The sequence below is a fragment of the Chroicocephalus ridibundus genome, chromosome 2 (genome assembly GCF_963924245.1).
Source record: "Chroicocephalus ridibundus chromosome 2, bChrRid1.1, whole genome shotgun sequence".
In the NCBI taxonomy this organism is placed as follows: domain Eukaryota; kingdom Metazoa; phylum Chordata; class Aves; order Charadriiformes; family Laridae; genus Chroicocephalus; species Chroicocephalus ridibundus.
In genome coordinates, this window is record NC_086285.1 from 50,611,167 (window position 1) to 50,632,120 (window position 20,954).

General features: G+C 36.3%; 1 protein-coding gene across 1 annotated transcript in view; it reads left to right on the top strand.

Annotated features, from left to right (window-relative positions):
• The window catches only part of FBXL2 (F-box and leucine rich repeat protein 2), a 55,520-nt gene that overhangs the window by 23,532 nt on the left and 11,034 nt on the right, over positions 1 to 20,954 (top strand). Inside the window, exons 3-10 of the mRNA XM_063324072.1 lie at positions 7,652 to 7,706; positions 9,215 to 9,289; positions 12,761 to 12,855; positions 16,007 to 16,075; positions 16,162 to 16,257; positions 16,565 to 16,691; positions 16,887 to 16,961; positions 19,928 to 20,058. Coding sequence (XP_063180142.1) covers positions 7,652 to 7,706; positions 9,215 to 9,289; positions 12,761 to 12,855; positions 16,007 to 16,075; positions 16,162 to 16,257; positions 16,565 to 16,691; positions 16,887 to 16,961; positions 19,928 to 20,058 — 723 coding nt within the window. The remainder of the gene's footprint in view (positions 1 to 7,651; positions 7,707 to 9,214; positions 9,290 to 12,760; positions 12,856 to 16,006; positions 16,076 to 16,161; positions 16,258 to 16,564; positions 16,692 to 16,886; positions 16,962 to 19,927; positions 20,059 to 20,954) is intronic.

Genomic DNA, 20,954 nt, shown 5'->3' on the forward strand with positions numbered 1-20,954 from the left:
AGAGCATCTATGGTTAAAACTTTGATTAAAAAAAACCCTGTTAATGAAGCTAGGGAGTCATATGAGGTGCAACATGCAGGCAGCTTATGCAGCACTTACAAGAAGGGATTAAATGGGACAATCCAGGGGGCTTTTAAAGTGAGAAATCTGGATCATCCCCCTCTACAAATATTCCAATTTTAGGAAGGCATGAAGGAGGTTGTGGAGATGTTGATGTGCATGAAGGGTGAGTGTGGGGGTGTTGGGAGTCCTTTTAGCTTCTTACCACTTCATTTCTAGGTAAAGCACATGACTTGTCTCATCCTTTTGTTTGAAAGATAGTATTTGTTCTGTAATGAATACTGCCTTAGGAAAGGAGAAGGATGATTCTTATTTGAAAAAAAAAAAAAAAAAGGAAAAAGAAAAAAAGAGACAGAAAAGTCATAGTAAAGAAAGGATTCTGAAGCTTTCTACTTCAGCTTCCCTTTTGGAAGCACTGCAGTGAGATTCTGAACCAGTATTATTAGACTTAATTATGTTAAATATTAAGATTATTTTCTAATAACAGTTGTTACAGTTTTTCTGCTTAAGATTCTTATGTCTTGCTATTATATGAATAAGGATAACCAATGTAATGCAATAAGGCGATTGCTCAAAATTGTTAGGTCACCAGCTATTTTGAGCAAAACAGAGCTAAGCAAGGATGCTGAAACTGAATCTAGCGTATACCTGACCTTTTGTGAAACTTTAGATAAAATCTGTTTAATGGGCTGAACTTTTCTTGCTTACTGTATGTAAGTGTTATGTTTGGTTCTTTAACTCGACTTCTGCAAGGTTACAAAAAATGACCTTTTAAGTTGTATTACACATCCATAATATCTGAGTAAATATAAATCAAAGATGCAAGAGTGATGCATTCATGTACTATCTTCTGGATTTCATTTTCAGACTACAGTTACTCTATGATTTCATAATGTAATTGTATCTGTTAGCTACATAATTGACGCTGCAAAAGAAATTACCATGTAATGTACTTGCTGTGTTCTGTATGTTTGACGGTAAATTGAACAGAACAGGCCCTTCTTGAGTTTATCATTGTGCATTTTGTTTCAGATACTAAGAAGATTAGGTACTGAAAATGCATTGTTGTATTACAAGTGGTCATACTACAAATACGTAAAATTTATTTTTTTTTTTTTAAGGAGTGATATGATCCACTTGTCTTGCAAGTAATGTATAGGCCATAAAAAGTTAGATGCTGTCTTGTAACTACAAAATGAATCCAACAGAGTTGATTATTTGTAGAAAAAGCTGACTTCTCTTTTAACTGAAAATAGATGTTAGGCATCCTGTACACAGCCTGTTCTTTTACAATTGCTAATACTTATGTAAGGATTGTGTAGCAATAAGCATCATGGCAAAAGAGAAGGAGGTTTGGCTTGTAAAGAAAGGTTTTGGTGCCACGTTTGTTATTGAAAGACTTGCTATGTGGATCTGCGGAGCAAGGCATCTTAGCCCGAGTAGTTTAAAAGTGGAAATTGAAGGGATAACAGTTACAGAAAAGTTTTGGAGTGTCTCACAGAGTTTCTAGTTCAAGTGCTTTACTTCACAAAGCAGCACATCACTAGTAAAAAGGGATTTGTTTTAATAATTGACCTGGAAGGTCATAATTCACCTGTTAGATGAGTCAGTGGATGTGTGCTTCATGTAGAAATTGGTGTTTGTCAGTAGCATGTCACAAAAGGCTGAAAACAAGCCTGACAGAAATGAGCTAAAAGATACATTTTTATTTTTTTTTAAATAGAAAATAGGCAGACTTGTTAAGCTTTAAATATTCCTCACCATTTACATTTCCAAGACAAGTATTAGTATGTGGTTTTATTGAATGGGATATTACCGAAATTTACCAATGGAGCAGGTTCCTACCTGCAAATTTGGTGAAGTTTGGAAGTACGCCAATACTAGCATTGTTAGGTTAATGATATAGATAAAAATTTATGCATGCAAAATTCTAGTTTTACGGATTATGGTTACGAATTACTCAGTTTATCTGTGTGTTTTCTGGCCTGAATATTTTTATTGTAGTGTTTGTACATACTGCTGGACTAGAGTTATCAGTGAGATGCCTCACACCTCAGTAGGGTGTTTAGTAAATTTGGGGGATGAAGGAAGAAGGGAAACCTTCCACATATAAAGAATTGTAATAAAGTTTTGTATTTATCGAATAAGATGTTTTAGGAGAAATACAAGACAGCTGCTGTGGTGGTTGTGAGACTTTGCGACTGTGTGTTCAGACGTGATTAGTAGAGAACTGAGAGTGGCTGATGCTCTCTTCCTTTGTCCCTTGTTAACAGAGTATGCTTGGGCATTCTTCCAGAAAATTCTGAGAAAAACCTGGTAAAAGAGGAGCATCAAGTCTGTGAAAACTGTGCTTTGTCTCTCTGTGATACTTTTTCATGTGTGTAGGCTTTACTCTTCCATATTGCATTTACATGCTAATAGCACATAAAAGACTCATGAGAGCAGGTTTGCTATGCAAGGAATTGTACAAATCAATAATGAAGCCCCTTCTTTAAGAAGTTCATCATCTAAAATGGGGGAGACATGACAAATATCTCATGTGCTTGTTTTATAACAACTGGATGGTGTGGTAAAGTTGACATGATTTTCTTAGCAGATTATCTAGGTGATCTGCAGTCTTGTCCTTGTTATTTTGGCTTTCATTTTGATACAGGGTCACCATTCTTTGTGTGCAAAACCACTATAAATTTCAAAGAGATTAAAAATAAAAGTTCTGTAATAGAATTCCATTGACAAATCAGTTACTAAAAAAAATCCTCACTTAAGTTATTGCTGAAGCTTTTTAGAACTTATCAGGTATTTCTGTCATGCCAGATTTCGGGATTTGGGCAAAAAATTCCAGGAAGTCACAGTATGTGTGTGGTACTTACTTTATGCATTTTGTTATCCACTTTTTATCAATCCATATAGTATTTTATCAAAATACTTAAAATGAGTGATTGCCAGTCCTGAAAAAGCTTATTCCTTATGGGATCAAATTTGGAAGGGCCTTACAAACGCAAGTGAGAAGCATTTTCACTCTTGCACAGTTTGATTTCTCGCTCTGTAGGTGGCACACTGTACAATGTTGGGGTTTTGAGAAATAGCGGTTTCTTTCCATGGCTCCATGGGGAGGGAAACAAAATACTAGGAGTCAGCCATCTCTGTGTTTGGAAAGACACAGGACAGTGTGTATAGCACATGGGAATAATGAAGCATGTGTGGAAATAGATGGGAAGATGATAGAGATTGTAAATGATTACTTCTTGTAGATGGTGGGACCATATAAATTGCAGTGAAAATGCTGTAAAAAGGCGACTTAGGAGGTCTGTGGCCCTCTTATGATGAGTTATGGTGAGTCTTTGGTATCAAGAACATTCCAGAAGACTGGAAGAATATGAATCCTGACTGCAACACTTTTTATCTAGGCAAGGGAGAGATTAGCAGAAATCTCAGCCTCATATTCAGCATGCAGTGGCAAAAAAACCCCAAAAAAACCCCAAAAAAACCAACTCACCATAGATTTGTTTGATAGAAAATTGAGAAAAAGGAATATAACTGACAGTTGTTGTGGTTTTGTGGAAAGTAAGTGATTGGACAGTATCATTCTTGGAGATTAAACAATTGCTTTGCTTTACCAACCAAAATTACATATATCTACTCAGGCATTTAACATTGTCTTTTAAGAAGTAGCACTTTACAGTATATCAGTGCACATTAAAGGGTTTTGGGATTGGTTAACAGTGTTGCAGCAATTAACAGCATACCCAATTTATTTTATTTCTTTTTTTTAATTCAATGTTTTGGAAATCGTTACTTCTGAAGATAAAAGTTTCAGATGACGCAAAAAGAACTGTAATGGTAAACTGTTGTGAAGACAAGGCATTCTCCCAAGGAAGTCCAAATAACATGATAAATTGGGGTGTGTTGAAACAAGATTATTTTTACAGATCAATTTTACATGACTAGATAAGCAGGACTAAGGAATGTTACAGAAAGAGGTAATGCCTGGAGTGTGTAGTCCCGGAAGAAGATGTGAGTGTGAAATAGGTAAGATGCTATAAGTTTCTTTTCTGATGCTGTGTCAAAAAGGCTGTTACAGTGGCCTGAAATGGCTCTGAAAATGAGAGTGGTGAAATCATACTTTATGTCTGTGTACAGCTTTGTTGATATTAATAAAGTTTTTAATGCTATACACGCTTCTGTTGTCTACGTTTGAAGAAATATTGGTAAAATGAAGAATGTGCAGAGAAGAGATTTAAAGAACTAAAGTAAAAAGATTGTTAAAAAGAAGAATTAAACATGACATGATAAGTGGCTTTAAAACTCGATGAGGAGAAAGTACTAACTGCTAAAGCACTCTTTAATTTGGTGAAGAAAAGTAGAAAAAAAAGCATAAAGCTGAAAGTCAGACATTCACCTTGGAAAGAAGGCAGAGATTTTAACAGAGTGATTAACCAGTGGAACAAACTACCAGAGAAGGTGGTGATTTTCCATCTCTTGAAGGCTTTCAAATCAAGACTAGATCCTTCTCTGGAAGTTAGGCTTTAGCCAAATACAAATTTACCATAAAGGAGCTGAGGAACTGTGAGCTTGAACAACCCTTTGTGCCTTTGGCATGAAGCTCGTGTGTTCTGCAGATACTGTTAAAATTGAAAGATCTCCAAGGCCAAACTCAGGAGGCATGTGTCCAGAGGAGTATGTGCCTAGGGATGAAAAGTCTTGAAGAGCTCCGATTATTGGTAAGCAGATTCTCCTTCTTGAGCTCGATACAGGATAACTATGGAAAATTTAGTAGCCTGGGATACGGGAAATCAAAACAGATGATCCTAAACTTTACTGTGGATCTATTAATTTCCAGTTTCCCTGTACTAATCCATGCCAAAGACTTAAGTGGAAATTAATCCTGCTGCTGGCTGCATTAGCTTCCATCTACGTAGCTATGGTCATAGAGGACAGAAGTGCTATACAACCATCAGCTGCCCTACTTGGTAGTTTTTTCCACTTTTGAAAATTACAAATGCCGGCTGACATAGTCCTTCACCCGAAGTGCCAGACGATGTCAGTGTCTGACACTGACAGATAACTGACAGTGTCAGTGTTGCTGTCTCCATCTCAGTTTGTTGGTTGCGTTTAAAGGCTTTAAAGTCTTTTAAAAACTTTAAATTACTTTAAACCTTAGTGTCTTGTGTCTTGTTGGCTAGTTTCCCTGACTGGTAAGTATTTGCTAGTAGTTCTGCAGGACTGTGAGTAGAGAAGCAAGTGTGTGTTAGTGATTTGCATGTAAAACTGTACTATAGAGGGTAAAAAAATATGAAAGTGTGGAAAGAATATTTTCAAGCAAGTTGGCAAAATGACTCTTGGGAATTGTAGAAGAATTTACTGGTGTCTCTTGCCTATCATAGAATGTAATTGAATAATAGTCATTCTGATTTTATTGGCTTATAATGCATGCTAATGTTGTTATCTGTTTTGATGGGAACAGCTTGGGCTGCCTTGCAGGAAAGTTCCTTCTTTAGAACACAAATTAAAAACTAAAACTCATCATGAGTGTTTACACTTACATAAATATTTTTCCTTTTAACATAGAATGACCACTTTTAGTTTTTGACTTTTTCAAAAGTCACTTCATACAGAATGGAGCAAAAATAAATACATCTGTTCTGCATTTGGTTTTAATTTGCTTTTTTAGCAGAAATCACGCATCAACATTAATCTCTTAACATCAATAAACAATCAAACATGAAGACAGACTGCCAGACAACTCATACATACCCTTTCTTCAACATCTTACAATTCCTTCTGTTATTTCTTATTTCAGTAGAACTTGATACATCACTTCTAAAGCATGTCACATTCTTCATTTAGGCAAGACTATTGTGTCATGAAATGGTTTGTCACAACCCTTCCTTTCTTAGTTACCAGTAATGTAGAAATCTGTCTTTTGTGCTTCAGCTTCTGTAGCTCTAAGATAACCCTCTGATTCCACCCATACAGCGCTACTATGAGCAGGCTTCTACAAGCCAAAAAGCTTTTGCAGCTCTGTAGCATAATCTCCGCGCTCTTGTCTTCTGTCGTTTGCCTCGTGGTGGGGGGAAAAGGTGCCTTCAGAAGAGGGTTCATGGTGGGTCATTGGTATAAATGCTGCTCTTAAGAGAGAACTTTTTCAGTGCTCATCTGAACAGTCCACCAGTCTTGCTGAGCACATTAAGTGTGTGCTTTGTGTATGAAATGCTGCTAAGTTTCTTGAAGTAGGCAAACCTGCGAATGGATGTTCAAATGACAAAATAGATGCTATCAAAAGAAGTGTTATTACAGGGTTTCATGAATTGTTTCATAGCCTCTGAGAATGTCTGTCCTCTTTGCATGGCTAATAGTTTTTTGAGAAAATATATTACTATATGGTGAAAAAGAGAAAGTGTTTTCATGTGTTAATGAAATATTGGAAAACTAATATCTGTAGCGGTCATTATAAAGATCCAGAAGGCTGTATGTTTAAGAAGTACTTCCATTAAGTTCCATTACATTTTTTCACTCTTACCAGCTAAAAATCATAACCCTTAAGATGTAGGCATCCATTTCGAGCTCTAGCTCCACTTTCCACTTGGAAAATAGTAATCATAATTTTACATGATTAAATTCAGGCTCTCTTACCAGTTGTGTTTTCTTCTCAGTGTTAACATCTCACTGTAAGATGAAATTGTTATTATTACTGTTCAGTGTTTTGATGACTGAAAAAGTTCATTGGTGAGCAGGTAACAGTTTATAAGTGAATTACAGTGACCTCTTTCATATATTTCATGTCTTTCATTCTCTGTAATAGAAAATGATTTTGGAATAGGATCTGTATTTTATGCTTAAGGTAATGATTTTTTTTTTTTTAATTTTTTGTTTTGTTGCTGAGAACAGCCTTTGAACCAGTTTCATTGTTGTTTGGATGTGGTGTTTAGCAAGATTCATTTTGACAGTGAAAAATTTGTTTCAGGAAACTATTAAGAGTTGGCAACCTTGAGGAATTGGTTCCATGATCAGAATAGCAATGGTAAATTTTGAATTGTAGTTGTTTCTTGTAGAGTAAATAAAAAAAAGATACTGACAGCGTTAGGCTTGGTAATCACTATGAAACCCCTCTAGAAAGTTGTGTCACTGTTCCTTGTGTTAGTACTTAGATTCTTGAACTTGGATTTAGCTATATATTGTTTTCCATCTCTTACTCTTCGTCAGCCTCTGAAATCTTCACCCGATTTGTGTAAGTTATTTCTTCAGTTGTAGCACAATTAAAGGTATGTAAGCTAGTTCACTGAATTAAATAGAAGAAGAATGAATGTGTTATCATTCATATGTGTTTGGGTAGTAAGGAGGAGGAAACAGAAAATAGATTTTCAGAAGAAGCACCTGCTGACTCTAATATGTTGGTATTGACTGTCTTTAGATGATAGCAATAATATTATTCATTAAGTCTCAATAAGTAAAATAATTTGGTAAAACATAATTGCATTTAACTTGTCTCTTGTGTAACTGGTGTCTTTCCACAGAAAGAACTGTGAATCCATATATCAGTCTGAATTTATAATAAAACATTTTAATTGTTATTCTTTTCCTTTCTTCCTAGAATATTTTCTTTCTTGGACATAGTTACTTTGTGTCGATGTGCACAAGTTTCCAAGGTATGTATTTCCGTTGGGGTTTTTTGTTGCTCTTTGGGAAGCTATTTTCTTAACTACTTGCAAATCATGGGCTTTAGGGCAATCTGCTTCCTGTCAAAAAAAATCAAATTGTTCTCTCAGCCTCTTTATTTATTAAAACAAATAAACAGTGGGTGCAGTTTTGCATTCAGATGTGGAATTATTTGCTATGTACTGAACTTCTGTGTGAAGGCTACGGGAAAGCCTTATATCTGGAGAAAGGATTAAGCCCAGTTTGGCATAATGGCATTTGCTTTTTATAAAACATGTGGCTGTATAACACTATTTTTCAGACGCATTTTCTGCTTAAAATTCCATGTAGTTCGGTTAATGTACACCATGTGTCTAAGAAGTATATCCATCGTTTGCTTGCCAAGTACAAAAGGTGTTAAGTAGATGGACTACTAGTAGGGGAAAAAGGCACACAGAAGAATAGAGAAAGCACGCTTAGTAAGCTTTTATGTTTAGCTCATCTTGATTTATTTTTTTTCTTGAATTAAAATGAAAATACTCTGTTCCTACATCAGGTGTGTACAATGAAATGTATTCTGATACAAAATGAATGAACTCTTTTATTTCGTGCTTTTCTTCCTTCTTTTAATGATGATTGGGTTTTGGTGTGATTTTTTCACATTGGATTTTTTTGTTTGTTGATTTAATGTATAATTAAGCCTGTAGCAATTTCATTCCTACACCCTTATCACTCTGGCCTTCAACTTCAGTAAGTTTTGTGAACTAATACCAGATTTTCTTGGAACCTTCATCAAAAGCCTAGAATATAGTGGAAAAAAACCAAGGTGATTGAATAAGTTGTGTTTTTCTCTTAGAAATGCCTGTCAGTTGGACGCAGTATTCTTTTTTTTTTCCCTGTTTTTCTGACTATATTTATGTTTCTCTGGCTTTTTTATTTTGTTTTACTTTGCACAACTGTTGCTTCGACAGTGAAGGACCAAACTCTCAGACACATACATGTAACTTAGCACGTGTAAAGGAAAGGCCTGATTCTAACAGTGGAAAGTCAGCAGTTTTCTGAAAGGTTTCTGTTCCGCTCAGAATAGTAACTAGTGAGGTTGAGGAACTGTGGTTTTGTTGGAAAGAATCTCATCTGCAGTTACTTTTCTCTATATAGATCTAGCAAAAGTAACTTACTAGACAAACTTACAAAAGCTTTTTTTAAAAATGGAGGGATAAATTTGTCCATTTATGTTCTTTACGTTTTAATTTCTTGCTTTCCTGCATGTTTTATGGGCATAAGTTATCCTTTGAAGGGTAATCCATTTAGGAGATTGGAGATTCATTTCCACAAATTCTATGTTTTTAACTAGTTGATATTGTATGACTACTAATATCTACGACTATATTTCTTTTTGAAAAACGCTACCAGAAATGGTACTTTTTTATATTTGAGTTTGTTATCTTTGAATTGGTGAGAGGCAAATGAAGGGAGCAGGCAATGGAGGTAATAAACAAACTGTATTTGTTTTCTGTAGGCATGGAATGTTTTAGCTCTGGATGGAAGCAATTGGCAAAGGATAGACCTCTTTAACTTTCAAACGGATATAGAGGTTAGTATCTTTGGGTTTTTTTCATTCCTATGGTGATGTTCAAGAGCATAGCTCATTTTCAATATCCCATAGACTGTACTCACGTTCACGTGTTTTAAAGGCTAAAGTTCAAGATAATAATACTGTGAAGGACCAAATGGAATAAGAACTCTGAATTTGCCGTTTTTTACACTGGATGAATATTTCAATGTTGATTGCCAGCTATGTATCAGATAATTTGCATATATCCATGTACATTCAGGTCTCTAGAAGTTCAAAGCTGCTCGTTTCCAGAAAGTAAAGGTACAAATGGTGCCTCTGGACCGAGTGAGATCCCCCGAATCACTTCGATGATCTAGGGGATAATTTTGTTGCTGGTCCCGAGTCTCTCTGTGAGGGTGCCATCTAGTGCTGAAAGCTCTCTGGACGCTTGGCTATGGAACTTGGAGATGGAAACAATAAAATGCTGAACAACTTTTCTTACTGCTGACTTGCCTAGATTTGATTTGATGTGTATCTGATTACCTTTTTCTGAACATTTGATTTATATGGTTTGAAACTTGCCTGAAATGCAGGTACATGTGGATTAAAGTCTTTTTCAGCATATAATGAAGGGATTAGGGCAGGCTTGTCTTCCGTAAGAAAAACATGTCTGCAATAATGATATCATAGATGTGCATAACAAAATAAAATATGACATCTGAAAATTAAGACAAAAATCCACGGGGAAATACAATTCCTTAATTGAATCTGAACTGGTTTATTATTTGTTGTTTGATGGTACAAATTACATTTAGAATACAGTAATGAATTTGCTTCTGGATTTTATGTTTTAGCTGCTTAGTTGCATGAATAAAATCCAGATGGATTTCATTTGGTATATTTTGCTAACTGTGGTTCAAACTGTTCCTGAAGCTTTACAGTAATATATAGGGTAAATTTTTTTCACCGCTCTTTTAAAATTTTATTGCCAACTCCTCTGCTATACTGATGTTAAACATGAGGATCTTACAGAGGTAGGAGAAAGATTTTGGCATCTGCCTCTATTTAAGTGTGTCTAAGAAGACTTGGAGCTTTAATGTAATCTTTTCAGTTGCCTTTAAAAAAGCTTGTGTTTCTCATTTTCTAAGAAATAACAAAGAAAACCCCATGTGTCTGTGGTCCTTCTGTTGGTTAGCCTTTTCTGTGTCTGAAACCTTACTGCTATTTAGAAACGCAGTATTGGATTTTTATGTTTTCGATATGCTTCTCTTCCATTGTACGTAGTGATGTTGCCCTTTAAGATGCTATGTTTGTAGCATGGGATTCAGGAGAAGGAATGAAATTAAATTATGATCCACTTTTGCTATAAGAAGCTATTGTGGTTTGGAGCAATTCAGTTACTTTAGTATATTATATTTAAGTACATTTGTAATATAAACCCCCTAAATTTATTCATAAGAATATGTTAAACCAGAAATTATTATATAAAGCAGTTTTGAACAAGATACACTCTTGTGTTTAAGAAGTCTGTTTTTTCTTCAGCTGTTTTAGTAATTTTTTTATTATTTTTATTTTTTTTTTTTGCCTATACGTTTAGGACAGGTACAAGCTGCTAATTGTATTTGGCAACTTTTTGCTCAGTTGGACGTTGTACTGTTTGGTGATGTTTCACATAGCATCAAGCAGTACTTGATCTGAGACTATCAAATAATGAAAGATTAAGTTTTGTAGTGAAATTTTCCATATTTAAGATCCCATGTCGTGGAGAATAAAGTGAGGAACTGTAAAGGAAAAATGTTACGTTTTTGTCACAAAGATTTGTGAAGATCTTCTTGAAGTTAAATGTGCCTTAGACTTTCTTGGTATGTGGAACCAAATATAAGATGAGGTAATTTGAAGAACTAGTTTTTTGAGTGACATTGAATTATTCACACAGCGAAACACATTTGAATACACTTAAGTTGTCTTTTTGAATATGCTGCCTGTTGGGTTTTTTTTACATGCTTAAAGAAATACATGGGTTTGGGAAAACTTATCTCATTATTTGTTTCTGTTATCTTTGAATAATGCATTAGGGCTTGGCTTTTTTCTGCAATGTAGATTGAACTTGCATTATATATTATTCACTGAGGACTTTATAAGAAAGGTATTTGGCCTCTCTGAGAAATAATTCTGACTAATTGGAACACTTTAAAAAGTACTTAATTTTGTTTGCATAATGATTTTAAGTTTGTTTGTTTTGGTGTAAATACTTCTGAGAGATAAGATAATGTCACTTATGGACTACGAAACAAGCTCTGGTAAGAAAATATTTTCACATAGTGCTAGCCAGGACTTTGGTAGTAGAGGTGAATAACAAAATGTAAGAAACATTTTACTGTTTCAGCAAAATTGTTACAGAGAGGAAAACAAACAAAAAAATCCTCTGACCTGTAATTTTATAAGTACTCCTTCTTTAAAAAAGAGAGAGGGGGAAGAAAATAAAAGGGGTTGTTAGGTATTAGTCCTGTTTGTTTAATAATCAGCGTTGAATATTTTTACCTTACCTCCATAAAATTAGACACAATGTGATCTCTAGTCAGTTTTTGCAGTGGCCACCTGCTTTCTGCTATCTTATCTTGTTTTTCCTACCCAGAAAAAAACCCCAAAGTTGTTTAAATAACATTTGTCCATAATGCTACTTTCAGATTGAATAGTAGAAGTATCATGCCATTGCTATTCTGCTTACTTCTGATGTACAGCAAAAGGCACTTTCAGGATGTAAATAAAAAGCATTTTGTTGAAAATTTGGGGCTAAGTAGGAAGTTTTGTTTATAAATTGTGCTTCAGCTTTTGTTAAATAATGAGATATAAAGTCTGTAAACTCCACAGCGTGAGAAGTCCTTTGGAATTCCCAAGTGTTAGGAAGAGACGCCCAAATATATATGACTCTAAAGACTGGCAGGTGATCTCCTGCAAATCTTCTGGAGGCAAATAAAGTGGCTGCTCCTGCCAAGGTCTTCAAGCCCCTTCAGTTGCAGAGGTAAATCCTTACAGCAGGGACTGTAGAACAGGACTTAACAGAGGCTGTAGTTCAGAGTGACAAACTAGCTGAAGCACATCTTCATGGACAATTTAAACTTAACGTGTTGTAGTGGTAACTGTCATCCTTGAAGAATGGGCATGCTTCCCATTCCACCTCTGGGACAGTTCTTCAGGTTCCCTACACATCTGACAGAACTTGAAGGTCCTTTTAGCAGTCTTAATGGGTAGGTTTTGCTGAGACAAATCCTTGAGTCATGTGTAATAGACTAAAAAAAGGGAGAGAGAACTAAAGCTTGAGTTGACTAACGCTTCGAGTGGAGATTCTCAACAGGTAACTTTTTTTCTTAAAGTAGCAAAAGAAATTCAAAGAGGTGTAGTTCTGTTGGAGTGTAGCTGGGGCTGGTCTTCACTCCTGGCATTTTAAATTTTGTTAGAATGTTATGTCAGAATAAAACTCAACAAAATCTTCCTTTTATCTGGTTTAAGGGTCGTGTTGTGGAAAATATATCGAAAAGGTGTGGTGGGTTCCTGAGACAACTTAGTCTGAGAGGATGTCTTGGTGTTGGAGACTCCTCTTTAAAGTAAGTAAAGTCCTAGATTGAGACATCACTTATTTCCTAATGTCCAGACCAAAAGCAATTATTGTTATATTTGTTTGGATTTCTAAGTACTGTCTAATGATCAAAATGGGATACTTAAGTAAGTACTAAGTACCTTCATAATGACTAAACGAGACATCAGTTTGAGATCAAAGTATAGCTACTGTTATTTTCTGGAAACAAACGAAGAAATGAGAACTGTGCTTTTCAGAAATATGTCTTTTTCTTTTCTTAGTATTATCTTGCTATATCTCCATTTTCAAGCATTTAAAATGTTTTCAGACTTTTATTTTACTCTGGCATCCTACAGCTACAGTTTCATCAGGATTAGTAGTCAGTCGGTTCATAGTTTGTCTTCTAGTTTGGACAAGAGGTAACCCTTAGCAATGGAAGGAAGAGTAAAGACTGATGTGGTTGGATGCCTACAAAATTGGGAAAGGCCTGAGATTCTCTTCTTGCTGTATTATAAGAACAATCAGGCAACAGGAACATCTCAGGAGTCTCTAACCAGAGAAGGTGGCCCGTTACACAATATATAAACTGAACTGTGCAATTTGTTCCCAAAAAACAGTTTGAATCCAGGTAAGCTTTTTCTAGATGCAAACTGTTTAGCTAGATTCCTCTGTGGATATTTCACTGAGTATTTAAACCTCCAGCTGAAGGGTCCCTCAGCCACAAGCACTTCAGGGCTGAAAGAATATTTGGAGGAAGCCTTGGGATATGGCTTTTTGCAGTTGTTATGCTTTCCTCTGCTGCCACAGGAGACTGGGCCGCATGGTGTTCAGGCTGACATAGTGTGGCCATTCTTAGGTGGAAAATAGAAGCACAAAAATTTTTCTTAAGCACTGGGCATTAAGTTAGTGTCTTGGGACCTTTAACTCTTTCTAAAATTTATAAGACTAATTCACTGATTTTTGTCTCTAGAGTAAATTCATCCAGCAACTAGTTAAGCAATAGATTGCTTTAGTAATCCAAATGGGCTTCAGACCCGAAAATCTCCCGAGAGCTTTCCTTGCCTATAGGACATCTCCCTAACTGCTACCTCGTGTGTCGCCACCTTCAGGCAGTCTTGCCTTCTCAGGGGAAAGTGCATATTATTGCCATCTCCCAAATTACTGGCAACTGCTGTCAAAAAAGCGGTAGCCCCAACCAGAGTTAACTTTCTGCAGTGCTCCCCCAAGTTCCCAGAGTGTTCATGCAGATGATCCCCGTGTCCTCAGCAGGGAAGGCAAAAGCAGAAATGGAGGGGAGGGGGAAGGCAGGCTTCAAGAGAGGCAGCAGCTACCATGGGGAAGGAGGTAGTGGGGGATGTAATAAGAAGGGCGTAGGAAGAAAGAGTCAGAACAGTAGGTAACCTTTTTCCTCCCGGTAACTCCATTTTCACATTTGGTTTAGGCTCCCAGCTGTGCTTTTCACATCACTAAGGCTAGGGGACTGCAGTGAGGGCTGTGACTAGGACCAAGAATCCTAAGTGGGTTCAGGTATTAGTGGCATGTGAGAAGAGGGGAAGGGCTGGGGGTGGGGTATTTTTAAATAATGATATATTTAGTAAACAGATACTTAGAATAAGTATAGAGCAGTTCAGTGCATAGCACGTGTGTACGTTGTAGGGATGATACAGCCAGTCATGGTGGCAGGTAGTAGGACAGGCTTAGCTGAGACCGGCTACCAGCGTGTTACTGGTGTGCACACATGCATTGGTAACAACTAACTGGTGCAAAGGGTGGTATCTAAGACGCTTTATGAAAGAAGATGATTCACCTCTGAAATACAAGCAGGTTATATTGACATTACCAAATGAATGATAAATGCATAAGCTTTAAGACTTTAAAAACATTAGCATGAGAAAGGTGCCATTAATTTTCAGATACTTGTTCTGAAAGCAACTTTTTCTATCAGGCTTTTTGTGTTGAGTTGTTTCTGGATCCATTGGTTTTGTGGGTGATATTAATTTATTTATTTATCCTTCTTCTACATCAACTTTTGTTTAAAAATAGCCAGTTATCGAAGTAGGTATTGGCTATGTAAGTACTAAATGTTTGTGGCAGCTCTGTCAGGACATGCCCCACGCTTGAATCTCAGAGGCAAAGTTTGCTGTTCCTGTAAATTATCCCAGAGTGTAGCGTCTTTCCAAGTGATTTGAAGAGTGTCTCGATTGTAAATCTCCCCTCCAGTACATGAATTTTGGAATAGCTGTTTTGAGAATTCAAGTGGAAACTCTCACCAGTATAACTGCTTGCTGGGTTTTTTTCCATTGTTTTCAATCCACACTGGAGAGCCAGGAAGTTGTTACCAGCTGAGTGTGTAGTCGGATATGTTAACCACGGCAAGCCTCCAGACAAAACTGTTTTTGTGTGTTTCCTCCACCCCTGCCAATAAAATCCATGCAGTTGGAGGAAACATGGGCATAAAAACAGTGTTCTGAAATGCAGTGCAGCTGTAAATATTACTCTGCAGAGATGAAAAGAAAGTTTATGTATTCCTTCTGGGTAATTAGTGTGATGATACATACAGCCTTTTAGCAGTAAAATAGCTCCAATCATCCTTAGAGTTCATACCCAGTACTGCACACAGATGCGTTTTAATTTTTAAAATCAGAAATAACTAATTTGTAAACCTCAGGGCTTTCCACTGGTAGTCTGATAGGCTTAGGTCCCACTCCTGTATTGCGCAGGGTATGTTCCTTTTCATTTGATGTAGGAGCGAGCTCCTGAGTGAGACCTACAAAGGCTTCAGTAATGAGATGTGCAAAAACTCTCCCCACCAGCTTAATATTTAACTGATGTGATATTTAAACCTTTCTGTTTATGCCCTTAATGTTTTTCGTTAAGGCATTTGAAGCAAGTCAGTTCTGGCTTATATATGACAGAAATAAACGCCTTGCTCAAGTGGTTTTTGAGAGGGGAATAACACTTGGTTTCAGGAGTTACCCAAGACAGAAACTTGCAATAGCAAAAGGAAAAAGCAATCACTGAGACAGATGTATTTGAGATGTACTTTGTAATTACTCTGTGGCTTGAAGATTAAGCTTTTTGACTGAGATGGAAAGAGGTAGGGGACAGAGCGCACTCTAGTGACTGTATTACAACTTGTGACACTATATTAATTCTCCAGCTTTTTGTTGCTGTTTTAGGACCTTTGCACAGAACTGTAGAAACATCGAACACTTAAATCTGAATGGGTGCACAAAAATCACTGACAGGTAAGTCAAAGGGGTTTTTTGTTTGATGGAGAAATTTGGAAAAAGAAGTAGCTGAAGGTATTTTTAGTGTGTCTGCTGTTTTGCAGCACGTGTTACAGTCTTAGCAGATTCTGTTCCAAACTGAAACATCTGGATCTGACATCTTGTGTAGCCATCACAAACAGCTCTTTGAAAGGCTTAAGGTAAGAAGATTCAGTGTTTTGTGTTAAAGAAAAGCGTTTAAAGAGCTGTTCAACATTTAATAAAGTTAAAAAAATCAGTGCTGAACCTTAATACTGTGTATCAGCACTGACTATATCCTGTATCTAGCACTTCTTGGGTGTAGACTATGATGTTTGTGTGTGGTCTTTTCTCATGACTTTTCTGTGGAGGCCTGGCACAGTCCACTGGCTATCATTAATTTCTAACAGTGTGTTTAATTTGGGTTTCCCACTGTTATGACTATTTGAAGGCTGGATTTAACTTTATGTATTTTTTTAATTCTCCCAGTGAGGGTTGCAGAAATCTGGAACATTTGAATCTTTCCTGGTGTGATCAGATTACGAAGGATGGTATTGAAGCACTGGTGAAAGGGTGTAGTGGACTAAAAGCTCTATTTCTTAGAGGTTGCACACAGGTACATAACCACTTGGGTGATCCTTTAGGAATAAAATTTTATTTTGGGTTTTTGAAATCTCCGTGAATTAAAAAATACCATTTTTGTTATAGTCTTTTGTTCAATATTACAAGATATGTACATTCTTTGGGCTGCTTTGCTGTGCTTTTAATTTCTTGTTTCTTTTCCTATGTCCGATTTAATCGTCAAATACAGTTAGAAGATGAAGCATTGAAACACATTCAAAATCATTGTCATGAACTTGTAATCCTGAATTTGCAATCCTGTACAGTAAGTATTTGAAGCTTCAAAAGGTACCTTCTCTAAGAATCAAAAAAACATTTTCTGAATGATAATGAATTGATCTGCTACACACTTAAATAAGTTTACAGAGTTTTGTGTGGAATAAAGGTCTTAAAATGAGCTGGCTGTTTCTACAGCTGAGTGTGGATTTGGAGAGCTGGTTTATTTTTAACTGTAGCAAGCACTAGAGTAAAAACTAACTGCATTCATTCAAATCTCATGAACTGTTTATGTGCTAAACCATGCAGTTTTACAGATGTAGTTCTTGTTTTCCCATCCGTTAAGGTCAAACATTTTGGTCTATTCATAATTTTAAGGTGTCTAATTGAGCAGAAGCCATATTCTGGGCTACATAATTGAGAGTAAAATGTAACGGCATCGTAACTGAAAACAATTCAGAAACATCTTAGGTAGCAGGAGAAGGACATGCTTTTTCAAGAGTAATGGAAGAACGTATTCATTTGTAATGAAATGACTGGGGATCATTCATGTACTTTTAATTCTACTTAGCAAGTACACAAAAATTAGATTTGCTGTGTTTTATATTTAATATTTTGTTGTTTCTGATGCGACACTTCAGGAATGGAAAAGATCTTTTTGTTTTTAAATGTAAGTCACTTTTGCCTGTAAATAAGCCTTAGAAAATGTTGAAATGAATTAGAATTTCAGCATTTCTGACATGCAAATTTTGGATAATGAAGCTGCTAGATTTTTATTTTCTTTTACTTTTGGAAAGTTTTCTACAGTTTTATTGCTAGAAGGTAGCAATAAAAGGTGGTTTTCCTCTTCCTCCAAAGTTTATTTTCTGTTGTGTTTTACCTGAGAGTAATGAAATACATGATGGCTGGCCTTTTCTGATTATTTTTGTGGAAATCTCTGAAGAGGTCTGATGACAACCAGTTACGATCTTTCCTGCTTGAAAGGGGCATTGACATAGAAGTATACCAGAGTTTTACCTTGGCCACTATGTTGTCACGTAGATATTAAGTACAAACAAAAAAAACCCTTTATGAGTGAAAGTATTTTTCCCTTTGAATTTTTTGAGTTGCTAGTCTGTGTGTCCTGCCTAGTTACGTGTGCTTTAAAGCTTTATTTCACTGGAGATGTGTCCTGCTTGCTGTGGTTCAGAAGCATGCTTCCAGAAGCAGCCAGGCTCTTTATGATCAAAGGGCTAGCACTGATTTTTACACAGCAGGTCTCCTTGTGCTTTATACGATCCACGCTTTAATTCTAGTGGCTCTGTTTTATGGACCTTGTAAAATGCCAGGCCAGCTCAGGCAGCTATGAAATGAACTGATTTTAACTCTGGAAACTGCATATCTGAAAGGTACTATCTTTACAGTGTAGAAACTGGCGACTTCACAGAATCACAGAATGGGGGTTTGGGTTGGAAGGAACCTTAAAGATCATCGGGTTCCAGCCCCCCTGCCCTGGGGGTGACTTGCAGGCATTTTTTGGGTACTTTTTTTTTTCCTGAGAGGGATGTAGGCGTTGAAATCACAAGCAATTTCAGAATGGAAAATTTTCACATATAACATGAGGGTTTTGTCCGTCTCAAGCAGCAGCATAAAATTTATGTGGTCCTTACCTCCAAAATAGTTCCTTTTCCCACTAATAGTGTCACAAGTATCTCTAAAAGGGAACAAAACAGTTCCAGAAAATATCTTCTTATCTGTAGATGATGCAGATCCTTCTGGATCCATGAAAAGAAGACAAGACTCCTAGTTTTCTGTCTGGAATAATTTTTATTTGACAGAATGATTTGCAAATTTAAACCACTGATATTAAAAAGTGCTGGGTTGGGGGAGGGGGAGGCATAAGGTGATCTCTCTTTGTGCTGAGCTACTGCTATTTCTCATCCTGTTTTCATCCGTGAAAGGTAATGTTTGTGCTAATAACCTCAAAAATATGCTATAGTAGTATTAGAGTACCTAGATGAGTGGCTTGTAAAAGGAGTGTGTATTTTCAGTTCAAAATACTGTAGAAGTCTTTGTTAACATTGGAAGAGTAATGTTAGGCCAGGGAATAAAATAGCCTGTTTCACCATGAACAATTAGTCATTCAGCAGAAAAATTAAATTCTTGGAATTAGGAGTGGGAGGAGGAGAGGATACCTTTTCTGGAATAGAAGACCTGTAAACAAAATAATGTTTGCACACACACCCAATAACCTAGTTCCTGTTGCTATTTTGTGTGCAGCTGCATTGGGGCTATTTCTTATAGTTCCTGTTTCAGAGAGGAAACTTTTTTATTCATATCCCAAATTTAGAGTTACTTTTTTTCAGAATATCTAGTACAAAACAATTTTGAGAAATGAAAATCCCTGTTTTGCATTAAATCTTTCAGCTGCATAGGGTAGGGCAAACCTGGCTTTTATATTTATCTTGTGTAAAGAATGGATTATATCTAATTGTTTACCTGTAACTCTTGCTTTGGAAGTTATCCAGAAGTGAAGGATTTTTACCCTTGGGTTCTACTGCTCCAGTGCAAAATAGGCAGTTAGCTCTCCTGCTGTTAGGCTTTAAGCTCTCTTTTGCATTGTTCCTGAACTTAAACAGTCACTGGAATGAAAGACCTGAACTCTGCAAACATAAAAGCAGCAAGCTGTTTCACACAGTGACAACTACAATTAACAAAAAAAATTTTTTTGAAAATTATAAAGCCAAAAGCAAAGTGAAAAAGGAAGACAAAACCAAACAACTCTGTGCTTCACACAGCCTTTGAGCAGTACGCGGGATCTGTGGAAAAATACATGGATAAGTAGGAATTGTGTGTGTTGATTTTCTTCATTGTTACCAATGAACATGATTTCACAACAGTGTTTTTTGGTTGAAAATCCACAGGTTGCCATGGTTATATATAATGTGACACTAACAGTTGAGTAATATGACTCGATTTTTGTTCTTAGCTGGTGACTTGGTAGCAAAGTAACTTCAACCTTCTTCTGTGTTGCAGCAAATTTCAGATGAAGGCATTGTAAAAATCTGTAGAGGATGTCATAGACTTCAGTCGCTCTGTGTTTCAGGCTGTAGCAACCTTACAGATGCTTCTCTCACAGCACTTGGTCTAAACTGTCCAAGGCTGAAGTGAGTATGTCACGAGCGTGTTGTATGTTGTGTTGTGAGTATGTCGTTACTGGCCTGATCTAAGGAATTCACTCCTGAAGATAATCAGCTGATATCCACGGGTTTAATTTAGCTTTGTATTGTTTGCGTCACCTTTGCAATCAAAAAATTAAGTTAGAAGTACCAGCTGAACGTGAACTTGAGGGCTGGGCCTCTGTAGCTAGCATATGAATGTAGCCCTCTGTTTATTGGAAAAACAAGAATTAATGTATGACAAATAACATACGTTGAACCTAGCAGTTCAATTCTGTGCTTCTAGCTAAGTATTTTAGGTACTAATTACAAGCCAGAAGAAAAGATATAAAGCTCATTATTTTTTTTAAAGGTAAAAATATCCATATTGTGTTGTGCCTTGTGGTGTTTGTACTCTGATGTGGTTTTATGCAGTCATTTGTCTTGTAAAAAACAGCTAAATCATACCTGAGTGTTATAGTTACAAATTTTATTATAAATGTATTTTTAATATGCTCTGCAGTACATCCTGACATTCTTAAACTCTGATATGGAGTGTCCTGATGTCTCTGCAAGCACTGAGGACTGATATTTATGGGACGCATTTTGAGTAATAGGGGCTCATGAGTTAAAAAAAATATAAACTTTTACATTGATGTAATTTGCACTAACATGTATGTTATGGTGGTATTCTCAGAAGTGGGGACAGCTTCAGCTTTAATAATGAAGCTCAGTCATACAACGACTCTTCGCTTGTAGAGACGTGTAATACTTCTTGTAAGGTCTAATATGGTAAATTAATTAAGGTAAATTAAATAAAACAAAAAAAAATTTTGGATTACACTAAATTTCCATTTATGACAGGAACATGCAGGAGTTGCAACTTCTTATACTTCAATCACAGA